Source organism: Peromyscus californicus, unplaced genomic scaffold (assembly GCF_007827085.1).
Source record: "Peromyscus californicus insignis strain IS unplaced genomic scaffold, ASM782708v3 Scaffold_20__1_contigs__length_68692818, whole genome shotgun sequence".
NCBI lineage: Eukaryota > Metazoa > Chordata > Mammalia > Rodentia > Cricetidae > Peromyscus > Peromyscus californicus.
The window spans coordinates 62,413,795-62,427,379 of record NW_026294503.1 but is presented as its reverse complement, the minus strand read 5'-3'; the positions used below and the strand labels follow the sequence as shown (position 1 = coordinate 62,427,379).

The 13,585-nt window shown below is 44.1% G+C and overlaps 1 protein-coding gene across 5 annotated transcripts in view; it reads left to right on the top strand.

Moving 5' to 3' along the window:
- The first annotated feature begins 5,650 nt into the window (after positions 1–5,650).
- The window catches only part of Rpap3 (RNA polymerase II associated protein 3), a 31,221-nt gene continuing 23,286 nt past the window's right edge, over positions 5,651–13,585 (top strand). For 2 of the 5 annotated variants that reach the window (XM_052748790.1, XM_052748794.1), the window contains exons 1-4: positions 5,651–5,751; positions 8,536–8,694; positions 10,326–10,466; positions 13,192–13,314. In XM_052748790.1, coding sequence (XP_052604750.1) covers positions 8,542–8,694; positions 10,326–10,466; positions 13,192–13,314 — 417 coding nt within the window. In that variant the 5' untranslated portion in view covers positions 5,651–5,751; positions 8,536–8,541. Of the gene's footprint in view, positions 5,778–5,882; positions 6,144–8,535; positions 8,695–10,325; positions 10,467–13,191; positions 13,315–13,585 lie in introns of those variants that run through there. The other 3 variants (XM_052748793.1, XM_052748792.1, XM_052748791.1) reach the window with 3 other exon arrangements.

The window sequence follows — 13,585 nt, the reverse complement described above, 5'->3', positions numbered from 1 at the left end:
TGGAGACTGGTGACCTCAGCACCTGTACCAGTCCTCTTGATCACACACATGAGGAGCAGAAGGACGCTGGGAAACAGCTTCTGTGACTACAGAGGCTGAAGGAAGACGAGATGCCTGAGTGACTTCTCACAGATTATTTAGGCCACAATTTGAGGAAGATATCAGGCAGGACTGACTCCTGTGAGGTACAGCGCCAAGATGAATGCAGCAGGGCTAGGTCCTGCCCTCCTCAGGAGTGTTCCTGGTCCAGTGGGCAAGAGAGGGTTAGAAGGACACAGTGGTCAAGGTGCAGAGACTGAAGTCAGGTTGCACGTGTCTAGCTAGGGTCTGACCACACAGGCAAATTTCTTATTCAGAGTAGTGTCTTCAACAGTAACACGAGGAAGCTACCAATTATCAATGTGAAATTAGCAATGTAAAAATAACATGCAATTCTTCTCAGCATTCTTTTCTTTCCTTCCTTCCTTCCTTCCTTCCTTCCTTCCTTCCTTCCTTCCTTCCTTCCTTCATTTATTTGTTATTTTAGGACAGGGTGTCTGTAGCCCTGGCTGTCCTAGAACTAGCTATGTAGACCAGGCTAGCCTTGAACTCACAGAGATCTGCCATCCTCTGCATCCCCAGTGCTGGAATTAAAGGTGTATGCCACCACACTTTTTATTTTATATGAGTATTTTTTCCTGCATGTATGCCCGCTTGGTGCCTGTGGAGGCCAGAGGAGGGTGTTTGATTCCATGGAATAGGAGTTACAGGTGGTTGTGAACTTCACCCTCACGCAGTCCTAGGAATGAAACCCAGGTCATCTTCAAAAGCAGCAAGCACTCTTAACCACTGAGCCATCCCTCCGTTCCCTATGGAAGCATCTGTAAGAAGCAGAGGGTTGTATTATTCTTATTTTTGTCCCTTCCCGCTGGCTTGATTTTAGACGAGACTGCTGAGCTTGAGATTGTACAGTGAGTGAAAGCTGTGTGTTCCCTAGGGAGCAGGGATTTAGTAGGATCCTCTATCTGACACCAGTTGTCATACCAGTCCTGGATTGTTTACATTTGGTCTTATATAAGAGAGAAGTAGCAAGGCTGGAGAGCTGGCTTAGCAGTCAAGAACATTTGCTGCTCTTGCAGAGGGCTGGGTTCAGTTCCCAGCATTCATACCAGATGACTCACAGCCACCTGTAACTCCAGTTCCAAGGGGATCTGATACCCTCTTCTGGCCTCCACAGGCACCAGGCACTCATGTGGTACACATAGATACGTTGCAGGTACTCACACAGACATTGGAAAATAAATAAATAAATCTTTAAAAAAAAAATAAGAGGGAAATATCTCTTATCGTGTTTAAGTTACTCTGACTCCAGGTTTTCTTTCACATACAGACGAATGGTATACAGAGTCCCAAGGCTCCCATGTTGTCTTTGTGAAGGTGCTCAGGAGCTGGCTATGGTGGTCCATCCATACAGCCCTAGTACTCGGGAGATCAGAGTCAGTGAGTGAATGCTATGTACGTGCATCAGTGAGGTGGGAAGATAATGAGTTTAAGATTTGTCTGGCTACAGATTAAGTTTCAGGCAAGCCTGGGCTACATAGCATTCTGAAAAACAAACAAACAAAAACCCAATAAACAAACCCAACCAACCAAGAAGTTACTTAATTAATAACCCTTTCTTAAGACTCCAAATGGTTGTCAGAGTCCCTTCCACACCTAACTGTTTGAAAGCACTCAGTTACTGGGACATGAAATTAATAGCATCTGCAATAGTCATTGCAGCATTTCACTTTTGCAGTAATAAATATGTGCTTATTTCCACCGACCATTACGACTTCAACATAAAAAGCACATAAAGAGGTTGTTTCTTTGAGAATAACTACTTAGAGATGAACAATAAATTCAATTAAGGTAACTAGAGTTTATTCACAGAAAAAATAAATCAAAGAAAGGCACAGTTTTAGAGAAGACTATTTAAAGATAATTGTCAATGGAAGGGGAGAGGCATGGCATCTAAAGAGAAGCTAGTCATGTCTGAGCTCACGGGGCTGTCATAAGTGGGACAATGGTGCTCCAAAATCAGGAAGCAAGGGTTGGGGATTTAGTTCAGTGGTAGAGCACTTGCCTAACACGCACAAGGCCCTGAGTTCGATCCTCAGCTCAAAAATAAAATAAAATAAAATCAGGAAGCAATGACCATGGAGATCATTCAGTTACAATTAGTGTTTCTCCTTTTGATTGTATTCAGCACACACATGGAGGGGTGTTGTTATTTTATTTTATTTTTCTTACTCTTTTGGGGCCCGCCACCCAACTCCCAAATAAATACACTGAAACTTATTCTTACTTACAAAGGCCTGGCCTTAGCTTGGCTTGTTTCTAGCCAGCTTTGACAAATTATCCAGTCTACCGTTTTGCCTCTGGGCTTTACCTTTCTTTCTTTCTTTTTTTTTTTTTTTTTTTAAAATTATTTCATCTTCACACCATGGAGGGCAAAGGTTGCCTTTTTTCTAAAGATTTATTTATTTACTTATTATGTATACAGAAGAGGGCGCCAGATCTCATTACAGATGGTTGTGAGCCACCATGTGGGTGCTGGGAATTGAACTCAGGACCTCTGGAAGAGGTTCTTAACCTCTGAGCCATCTCTCCAGCCTGGCTTTACCTTTCTTTATTCTATATCTCTTTCTTTCCTTCTTACTCTAAGGCTGGCTGTGTGGCTGTGTTGCTGGGTGGCTGGCTCCTGGTATCCTCCTCTCCTTCTCCTTTTCTCATTCCTCCCCTTCTCTTTTCTCCTATTTATTATCTCTGTATGCCAGCCATGCCTGTCCTCGCTCTCCTGCCTAGCCAATAGCCATTCCATTCAACCATTTATTAGACCAATCAAGTGTTTTAGACAGGCACAGTAACACAGCTTTACAGAGTTAAACAAATGCAACATAAAAGAATATAACACATCTTTGCATCATTAAACAAATGTTCCAGAGCATAAGCAAATGTAACATATCTTAAGCTAATATTCCACAATGGGGTAGGGGGAGAAGGAGGGGCGATTCACTACCCAAGGGTACTATGGAGTTTTACTGGAGCAACTGACTGGCCCTGTTCTGTTGTCTACTTTTAGTCAACTCTGCCCAGAATTAATTAAAAAAAAAGTAGTTGCTTTTCTAAGAACAGCAATATTTATTTCAAACAAAATGTAAAAATACATTAACATTATTTTAAATTATTTAATTTTTAATTAATTTATTTTAAAATCTTTTATTTTATTTATTTTTCATTTTTTTCTTGGTGAGTGCTTTGCCTGCATGTATGCCTTCATGCCAGAAGAGGGCACCAGATCTCATTATAGAAGGTTGTGAGCTACCATGAGGTTGCTGGGAATTGAACACAGGACCTCCGGAAGAGAAGTCAGTGCTCTTAACCACTGAACCATCTCTCCAGCCCCCCCTATTTTTTTTAGAAGCATAAATATTTATTTGTAACAAAGAAGTTTCTTTACAGTGTTGAAAATACACAACTTCTCTTTTTTTTTTTTTTTTTTTTTTTTTTTGGTTTTTCGAGACAGGGTTTCTCTGTGTAGCTTTGCGCCTCTCCTGGAACTCACTTGGTAGCCCAGGCTGGCCTCGAACTCACAGAGATCCGCCTGGCTCTGCCTCCCGAGTGCTGGGATTAAAGGCGTGCGCCACCACTGCCCGGCACAACTTCTCTTTTTATTTTAAACAGTAAAATATTTTCTCTGTAGAAAATAGTATAAATGATAACATTTCCCAATAAGCCCTTTTAAGCCAAATGATAGCTGAATTATACATATAAATATTGATTAGGTTCTGGGATACATAAGAGACCTATCTTCATCTGTTCAGAGAGCTATGTTTTACTTAATTGAAAATCTACAGCTTCTTGTTAAATTCACATTTGCATTTTACCTTTTTAAATAAACATTTATAATCATTATTTTATACAGATATAGATATGTAAATACAACATCGAGTTCAGTAGTCCTTCAGCAAGCCCCCCTATGTTTTACAAATATTTTTATTTCAGTTTTATGTGTATGGGCGTTTGCTTGCATGTATGTCTGTGTATGTTGTGTGTTCCTGATGCCCAGGGTGTTGGTTCTCCAGGCATCGGAGTTACAGACAGTTGTGAGCCACCTATAGCAATCAAATCCAGGTTCTTTGGAAGGGCAGCCAGTGCTCTTAACTGCTGAGCCATCTCTCTAGCCCTATTTTTATTTTTTAGGCTGGGTATCACCACATGTCTCTGGTTGACCTGGAACTTGCTATGTAGACTTAGAACTCACAGAGATCCACCTGCTTCTGCCTCCTGAATGCTAAGGTTAAAGGTGTACCCTATCATTCCAGGCACATTAAGATTTTTTTTTAAAGCTGGTTTTCCCTGCAATGACCCCTGCTGGTTGTGGTGTTGTGTAGACAGTAGAATGTGCTGAAGAGGCTGAGGCAGGAGAATTATGAGTTCAAGGCCAGCCTTGGTCACACTTGGCTAAAAGCCAGTTTATCTCTACAATACCATCAACACAATCTTTAATGCTCTATTTTTATAAATATTTATTTTTGTGTCTGAGTGCTTGCCTGCATGCATGTATGTACACCACGTGCATGCCTGGTGCTGATGGAGGGCAGAAGAGGACATCAGATCCTCTGGAATTGGAGTTACAGACAGTTGTGAGCTGCCATGTGGGTGCTGGGAACTCGAGTCCTCTGCAAGAGCAGACAACATTCTTAACCATGGAGTCATCTCTCCAGCCTCTCGTTACTTTTAAATGAATTTAAAATAAACAGTCGCACAGTAGGAGGAAGGTTCTAATGATATGACCTTGTGAGAGAAGACCTAAGGCGGTGTTTCATTGACTGCTGCCTGGGTTAGTGGCTCTCAGCTTGAATTGCACAGCTGTATCCCATGCTTTGAAAATGTCTGATGCTGAGGCTGGATTTCCGATTAATTATGTCAAACCTTTAGGATAAAATTCATAAATCAGCCTGTGTGGGACACCACAGACACACAGACACACACACACACACACACACACACACACACAAACACGCGCGCGCACACGCTCGCGCCTCCTTGGATGATTTGTGAATAACTAACTGATCTTAATTTGGGACGATAAAGTTGATCCAACTTGAAAAACTGGTTTGTGTTTGTGGACTTCAAAATGTTTGTTTCACCGTACAATTTTAGAGTTGTTACGGCAGGAAACGTTCACTCACAAAGGAAGCAGAAGCAAGCGTTGCAGGTTCCAAAGGCTTTCTTTTAGATAAGCCAGGGTCTATCTAAAGACGGACACAAGCCTGAGATCCACAGAGACTCTAAGAAAACAGGCTACGAGCAAAAAGTACAAGACAAGCAGCCTAATGCAAGCCTTAGAGGGAGCACAGCAGGCTGACCAGAGCAGACGGTTCTTAGAAATAACAGTAACTTTCTCCAATGATCTCCATACAGAGGCTACAAACCTCTCGGTAGCCGAAAGCAAGGCAGCTCTCAGAGGCACAGTCGAGGGCAATGAAAGGCCTTATTGTTGGGGAGGTCAGAATACGTTAGTACGGGTGCACTTTTCGGGGTCTCACGCTCAGCTAACTTAAAGAGCCACCCCGTTCCCGAAGTTAGCGGAGGTAGAGCGGCGGGGGCTCGCGAACCGAACCTCCTGCGCACGCGCGGGCGGCGCGCGGGGCCCTGTGGGAAGGCTCCGGCCTCCGGCGGCGGCGGCGGCGGCGGCGTGTGACGCCGCGCGTCTCCCTGGCTGCGGTGAGGGTGGTGACGGCCGGGGGTGGGTGAGCACGCGTTACCGTTGCCGCCGGCGGCAGGGGCGCTCGGGGTGCGGGGCGGGAGCGCGGGGCCCGGCTGGGTCTGCCCGGGAGGCGGCGGCGGCGGCGGTGCAGCGGGGCTCTCCGCGCGCCGCCCAGGCCTGCGCGCTCCGCCTGCCCGGGAGCGGGCTCTCCGTCCCGGCTCGGGCCGTCTGCGGTGGTGGGCAGCTCGGAGCACCCCCCGGTCCGGAGAGGGCCGCGGACCGGCCAGGGCGTGCAGGGTTTGCTTGGATACCGGGTGTGAAGGTGTTTCCCCAGGCGCTGCGAGTCTGGTTGCCCGCGGGACGGCTCCCGTCTAGTCAGCTCGGGACTGCTGCAGGACCCGCGGGGCGGGTGGGTGGCGGAAGAAGAGCTCTCGACCCTACAGCGTTTCGTGTTCCCTTTTTATGTTATTATTTTATTTTTGGTTTTTTCTTTAGCCCTGGCTGCCCTGCGATTCACTTTGTGGTAGACGAGGCTGGCCTCGAACCGGCTGCCTCTGTCTCCTGAGTGTTGGGATTAAAGGCGTGCAGCATCACCGCACGGCTTGGCTTCTAAGGGTCTTGCTTCGGTTTGTACTGGTTTGTCTCCAGCAAAGCATTGTATTAGTTTTGTTCATGAATGAAATGCATGCTCGTAGCCAAATATGGACACTGCTTGACGCTTAAACTATGTTGTTGAGGCTGAGACAGAAGATCCATTTGCACCTAAAACAGTCTTTTTTTCAGTGGAAAACAAAAATGTTATAAACACCCCTCACCCCCGTAGTTTCTCCACCTTAAGGTACCTAGTCTTACCACTTTATCCCTTTTCACTGATTTATTTTTATTTGCAGTCTTCAGGTTAGTACGCAACATCTTTCTCACATGTTGGGCAAATGCTGTATCTTAACCCTTTAACAATTGTTCTTAGACAGGGTCTGTTAAGTTGTCCTATTGACCTTAATTTGTGATGCACCCTCTACCTCCCGAAGACGAGCTAGACTCAAAAGCAATGGCCGACTGCGCCCAGCTGTATTCTTCATGTGCCTTCAGTGGATCGAGTCTTAACATTATTAAATCAAAGTTTCCCTAGTCCCATTATGACATAGTTATCTAACTCATTTCTACCCTTAAGAAAATCTTATGCTGGGCGGTGGTGGTGGCGCACGTCTTTAATCCCAGCACTTGGGAAGCAGAGGCAGGCGGATCTCTGAGTTCGAGGCCAGCCTGGGCTACAGAGTGAGTTCCAGGACAGGCTCCAAAGCTACACAGAGAAAAAAAAAAAAAACCTAATGTAATGCCCTTTCTTTTCTGTGCGCTCATGTGGCATTTGGCACTGTTAACCTTTCCCACTTAACAAACTAATGTTCTCGGGTCTTTGGTGACGGTGCTCTCATATCCTCCAAGCTCCCTAGGTCCTGATGCCCAGTTTTCCTGATGTTGACATCTCTCCCTGTTCCCTAAGTATTACTGTTCTTCAGGCTCTGCCCAGCTTCCTGTTCCTCAGTATTCTATTAGTTACGGTGGCTAAGCATGTTCAAACACATGATGAGTGTCGTCTACCTTTGTGAATGCTGGTGTCACCAGGCGGCGGTGACACACGCCTTTAATCCCAGCACTGGAGAGGCAGAGGCAGGTGGATCTCTGTGACTTTGAGGCCAGCCTGGTCTACAAATCGAGTTCCAGGACAGCCAGGACTGTTACACAGAGAAACTCTTGAATAACAAAAACAAACAAAATTAGCGCTGGCGTCACCCACATTTATCTCTAGTCTGTTATCTACCTACTAGATGTCTTCTGGTGGCCCCTAAGCACTCACATTCAATACATTCCTAACTGAAATCATTCTACTATTCATTTGTTCCTTCTCACATAAGCCTTTTTCTTTTAAAGCTGCATTGCTTTTTCAAAAATGTTATTTATTTTTCCTGTATGTGCATTTGACGTGATGGTGCATGCGTGTGCCGTGGTGCCCGTGTCAGAGAACAGCTTTGTGAGTCAGTTTTCCCTCCGCACCTTTACGCGGGCACCAGGGATTGGACTTAAGTTGCCAGGCTTGAGTGACAAGCACTCGGTCACTGAGCCACCTTGTCCGTCCCTCGGATTTCATTTCTTGACTCAAAACGACATTACCCGTTTCTACCAAGCAGAAACCTAGAGCATCATTTAAATCTCTCTACTTCCCAACGTCTCTACCTAAGCAGTCATGGCATTATTTTTATTTTACCCATCAATACCTTTATGTGGCTTTTCGAATGTGTGTAACACCCCGTGGCCTGGCATTTCAGGACCTGTCCCATGTCTGCTGCTAACCTCGCTAACCTCTTCATTCTCTCGGAGTTCTCTCTGCTGCCCATTCCTTCCTCTTACTCACTTGACTGGCCAGCTTTTTGAAGCCCAGCTGAGGTTTGAACGCTTAGTTGACTCTACTGTTTCACCCTCTGATTTGTGTTTATTTGTGCCACGCCATCATAATAGTGAACAGCTGACATTGGCAGTGTCCTATGTCACTGCATTTAGAAGAGCAGGCATGTTAAATTCTCCGTGGGGCCTTGCTGAGCACTTTAGGCTGACCTTGAACCTTTGATAGTACTGCCTCAGTCTTCTGAGGGTTAGTTAGCCTCACAGGCATGCACCACTACACCGGGTTTAAATGCAGTTTTCTAAAGTAAGTTCCAGTGGGTTTAGGGGGATGCGTCCCCACTGCAAATTTAAGTCCCTGCCCTTCCAGTTCTTATCAGAGTTGTGTTCTGAAAACTTTGCAGGTCAGAATGACTTCGACAAGTAAAGCGATTGAGTTACAGCTCCAAGTGAAACAGAATGCAGAGGAATTGCAGGACTTCGTGAGGGATTTAGAGCACTGGGAAAATGACATTAAACAGAAGGACATGGAACTAAGAAGACAAGGCGGTGTTCCTGAAGAGGTAAAGGAAGGTTTCTGGTACGATAATATATTAGTGTGTGTACAATGTATGTGCGTGCACACGGACCAGCATGCCGGGGGCACGGTGAGAAGTCAGAGGACAGCTCCTGGGAACTGGTTCTCTCCGAGGGATCCTGGAATGGAACTGGAGTCATCAAGCTTGCAGCAAGCACTTTGACCTGCCGAGCGTGTGACTGATCCAGAAAGTTAAAGTGTGACCTTGTAAAATGTGTTGTGAAAAGCCTGAAATTGCCCGTAATCCTAGTACTCAGTAGGTGGAGGCAGAAGGCGCAAGAGTTCAAGGTCCTCCGTGGCTATATAGAGAGTTTGAGTCTAGCCTGGGCTACATGAGGTCTTGTTAACAAAAACATGAAAATGCTGAGAGTGGGGTGGTTTACGTTACCATTAACGTTTTCAGAGACTCAGCTTCACACTGTTTGAATAATGTTCACTATCATAAGATATTCTAAGTCTTAGTGGATATTTATTGAAAGGATGGTCATGTGATAGTACTTTTTTTTTTTTTTTTTTTGAGACAGGGTTTCTGTGTTTCCCTGGCTGTCCTGGAACTCACTCTGTAGACCAGGCTGGCCTTGAACTCACAGATATCCCCCCTCCTCTACTTACTGAGTGCTGGGATTAAAGGCGTGCTCCACCACACCTAGCTAGGTTGAGCTATTTGTATTAAGCCAGTGTGTTTAAATCTGGCTAGGTTTTCATGTTATATGTAGCAGTTGGAGGCATGCCAGGTTGCCTTTAACTTCTGCTCATTTACCATGCTAACTGAAAATCAGGGAGCTTTTGAAGTTTGAATTGAGAGTTGTAAATTTAAAGGCATAATTTGGATTTCATGTTAATACTTTTGTGATTGAACAATCTGCAACACTCATCATATCATGAGTTGAACTTATAATCACTGCTTTTTTTCCCCGTGTGTGTGTGTGTGTGTGTGTCTGTCTGTCTGTCTGTCTGTCTGTCTGTGTCTGTGGGTTGGGGGGCGGGGGTGTATGTATGCCCATGTGGTGCATGTAGAGAGGCCTTCCTCTATTCTCAGCACCTTGTATTCGGAGACATTTGTGTATGGACCCTGACATACCTTGTGCCTGTGGCGGCTAGGCTGACTGGCCTGAGTGAGAGCTCCTGGGATCTGCTTGGCTCTGATTCCCACTGGGATTACAGGAATGTGTGGCCATGCCTCTTTTACCTGGGTGCTGGGGATTCAGACTCAGATCCTTTTGCTTGCATAGCAAGTATTCTTATCCACTGAGCCATTTCTTCAGTCCCCATAATCAAAACTATAAAATAAAGCACTTGAAAATTAAATTGAAAAAAATTTCTTATTTGAAAATACCATTTAGTGCCAGGCAGTGGTGGCACATGCCTTTAATCCCAGCACTCAGGAGGCAGAGGCAGGTGGATCTCTGAGTTCAAGGCCAGCCTGCTCTACAGAGTGAGTTACAGGACAACCAGGACTACACAGAGAAACCCTGCCTTAAAAAAACAAAAAGGAGGAAAAAAAGGAAAAAGAAAATATCATTTAGTGGTAATTTCTCACATTGTTAGTACACAAAAGTAGCAAAGTGTCAAGCTGCTCAAAGCTTTTTTTTTTACTTTTCTCTTTCTCCTGTCTAGAATTTACCCCCTATTCGAAATGGAAATTTTAGGAAAAAGAAGAAAGGCAAAACTAAAGATTCTTCCAAAAAAACCAAAGAGGAAAACACAAAAAACAGAATAAAATCTTTTGATTATGATGCCTGGGCAAAACTTGATGTGGTAAGTTAATCTGGTTATGTACTTCTTAGTAATTAGATAAACATTTCTTGGCATAGCTACTGGTCACAGGTTCTGTAAAAATTAATAGTGTCTGTATCACCTATGTTTTTCTCTCTCTTTTTTTCTGATAGGGAAGGTGTTCATTCATAAGTAGTTCAGGCTAGCTTTGAACTTGTGATTCTCTTGCCTCAGCCTCAGGAGTGCCTCGTCACATCATAGGCAGGTCCATACCACCATGTCAGCTGAAAGTAGAGGTCCTAATTTGCTTCTCCATTACTGTCATAAAACACTGACCAAAAGCTATTCAAGGAGGAAAAGGCTTATTGCATCTTCTAGGTTAGCGTGCGTCGTCAAAGGAGGCTGGGGGCAGGAGCTGGAGCAGAGAGGAGTGCTGCTCACTGACTTACTGTCCATAGCTTCCTCAGCCTGCTTTCTCTCATCTTGTTTCCACAGACGTCTGCATACATGTGGTATACACACACACACACACACAACGCTAAAATAAATAATTCTTTAAAAAAGTAGTATTATATAAGAGATGTGATGGTGCACACCTGTATCCAGCACTTGGGAGGTGAAGCAGGTGGATTATCAGGGGTTCGAATCTAGCTTGAGGTAAATAGCATGTATCATATAGCATTTATTCATTTGAAGAAAGTGGAGATATGTCCTAGAGTACAATAATGAAATTAATATACAAGCTCACAGTCTGAAGGTGACTTTCCTGTACTATGAAGCTCTATTCCCATTTCTTCCTTCTCACACGTGTAGAGACAGTAACTGCTATTAATTTTATGGTTATTATCTTTGTATTTCTGTTTCACATATTTACTAAAGTACAATGCACATAAATTCCCAATCTTAAGTGAATAGCTTCCTAATTTTACGTTTTTATACACATAGAAACACCATATCCTTTTCCGGTTGTAAAGCATTTCAGTATCCCAGAAGCCTCCCTGTCACCTGACAGAGAAGCCTCAAACGTGCAGCTCAGCTGATGTCGCATACTGTAGATTCGTTCTGTGTTCTAGAGTTTATGTAAGTGAAGGATACAGTATGCGTGTATGCTCGTGTTAGATTTCTTGTGTTAGCTTTGTTTGCTGTTGGTCTGTGTCAGTACAGTGTGGCAGTACTTTTGTTGTTGTTCATTCTGTTGTGTGGATTCATCGCAATATGTGTCCATTCTCCTGTTGATGTACACATGGGTCTCCAGTTTGGAGCCATTATGGATAAACCTGCTGTGAGTAGTCTCACACAGGTTTAAGGACATTCGCACCCAACAGGGGACTTGCTGGTCATAGTTCATTCTTCATTGAACAGTTTTCCCAATAAATTGTGTTGTCCTTATTAATGAAACCAAAGCTAATTGACTCAGAAGTTGTGTGTGTGTGTGTATGTGCGCACGTACTCGCACAAGAGGTGGGGAGGGGGAGAGGGAGCGGTAGAGAGTGGAGAGGGTGAGGGTTTTGCTATGTAGCTATTGCTGGTCTGGAACTCATTACATAAATGTGAAAAAGAAAAAAAAACCCTTTCTTTGTTACTGGGTGCTTAGTAACAGTAGTATGTAAATTTATAAATTGTCAAGCCATTCATAATACCTCCTTGCTATTTGTGATATATAGATTCTTTTGGTTGAGTTTACTTTATGAATTCAAAGTCGTATATAATAGATATTATATATTTTGAGGGACAATTTTGGAGATGGGGGGGTCTTACTCTGTAACCCAGGCCAGTCCAGGCTTAAAACTCAGTAATCCTGCCTCAGCTCCTGAGTACTGGGGTTAGAGGTGTGAGCTACTATACTATGCTTCGTCTAAGTCAGATTCTATTTATTTATTTATTTGTGTGCATGTTTATGGGCATGCACATGCCATCATGCATGTGGAGGTCAGAGGAGAGCTTGTGATTCTTCTCTCTCCACCACGTAGGTCCCAGGGATTGAACTCAGGTCATCAGGCTTGGTGGCAGACACCTTAACCACTGAACCATCTCATTGTCCCCTGGAGTTGATTCCTTTTTTTTTCTCTGTATATCCCTGAATGTCCTGGAACTCTGTGGGCCAGACTAGCCTCAAACTCAAGAGATCCTGCTTCTGTCTCCTGAGTGCTGGTATAAAGGTGTGTGCCACCACACCTGGCTCAGAGTTGATTCTTTTTGTGAAAATTCATTTTTATTTTAGTATGTGTAGGTATATGTGTCTGTGCACATGAGTACAGGTGCCCCTGGAGACCAGAGGTGTCAGATCCCTTGAAACTGGAGTTACAGGTGGTTGTGAGCTGTCTGGTGTGGGTGCTGGGAACTGAACCCAGGTCCTGTGCAAGAGCAGCTAGTTCTCTTAGCTGCTGAGCATCTCCAGCCCCCTCTCATTATAGCATTTACTTACTTATTCATTCATTCATCATTCATTCATTTATTATGTAGACAGTATTCTGCCTGCATGTATCCCTGCAGGCCAGAAGAGGGCACCAGATCTCATTATAGATGGTTGTGAGCTGCCCTGTGCTTGCTGGGAATTGAATTCTGGACCTCTGGAAGAGCAGCCAGTGCTCTTAACCTCTGAGCCATCTCTCCGGCACCCTGATTGTAATCTTAACTGTAGGAGATTATTTGGCTTTCATTTATGTTTATGTAAGTCCCTAGATCTTAACAATTTAAGTTCTGTTGAAGGTAATTGGTGTTCTTAATTTCCACGTAATTATGAGCGCTGCTCTACTTCTGATTTCAGGACAGTATTCTTGATGAACTTGACAAAGAAGACAGTACCCATGATTCTGTGTCCCAGGAGTCGGAGTCAGAAGACGACGGTGTGCGTGTGGATTCCCAGAAGGCTCTAGTTCTAAAAGAAAAGGTACTTTTAGGCTTTGGATTCCTTAGAGAGGAATGCTGTGTATAAGATTATGCAAATTCTAAAATTCTTAGCATGGTTTTGGGGATCTTGGCATTTAAGTTGTTATTGGCTATATCCTAGTTGGGTGGCATCGAGTGTGTATAGAGCCAGGAGCATATTCTTTAGAGCCAGATTAATTACCTGGTTCTAATCTGTGATAAGTCCTTTCAACTTCTTGACGCTCATGTTCTTAGCTGTACAATAGAACAGAAGTGTTGCTAATCCTCAGTGA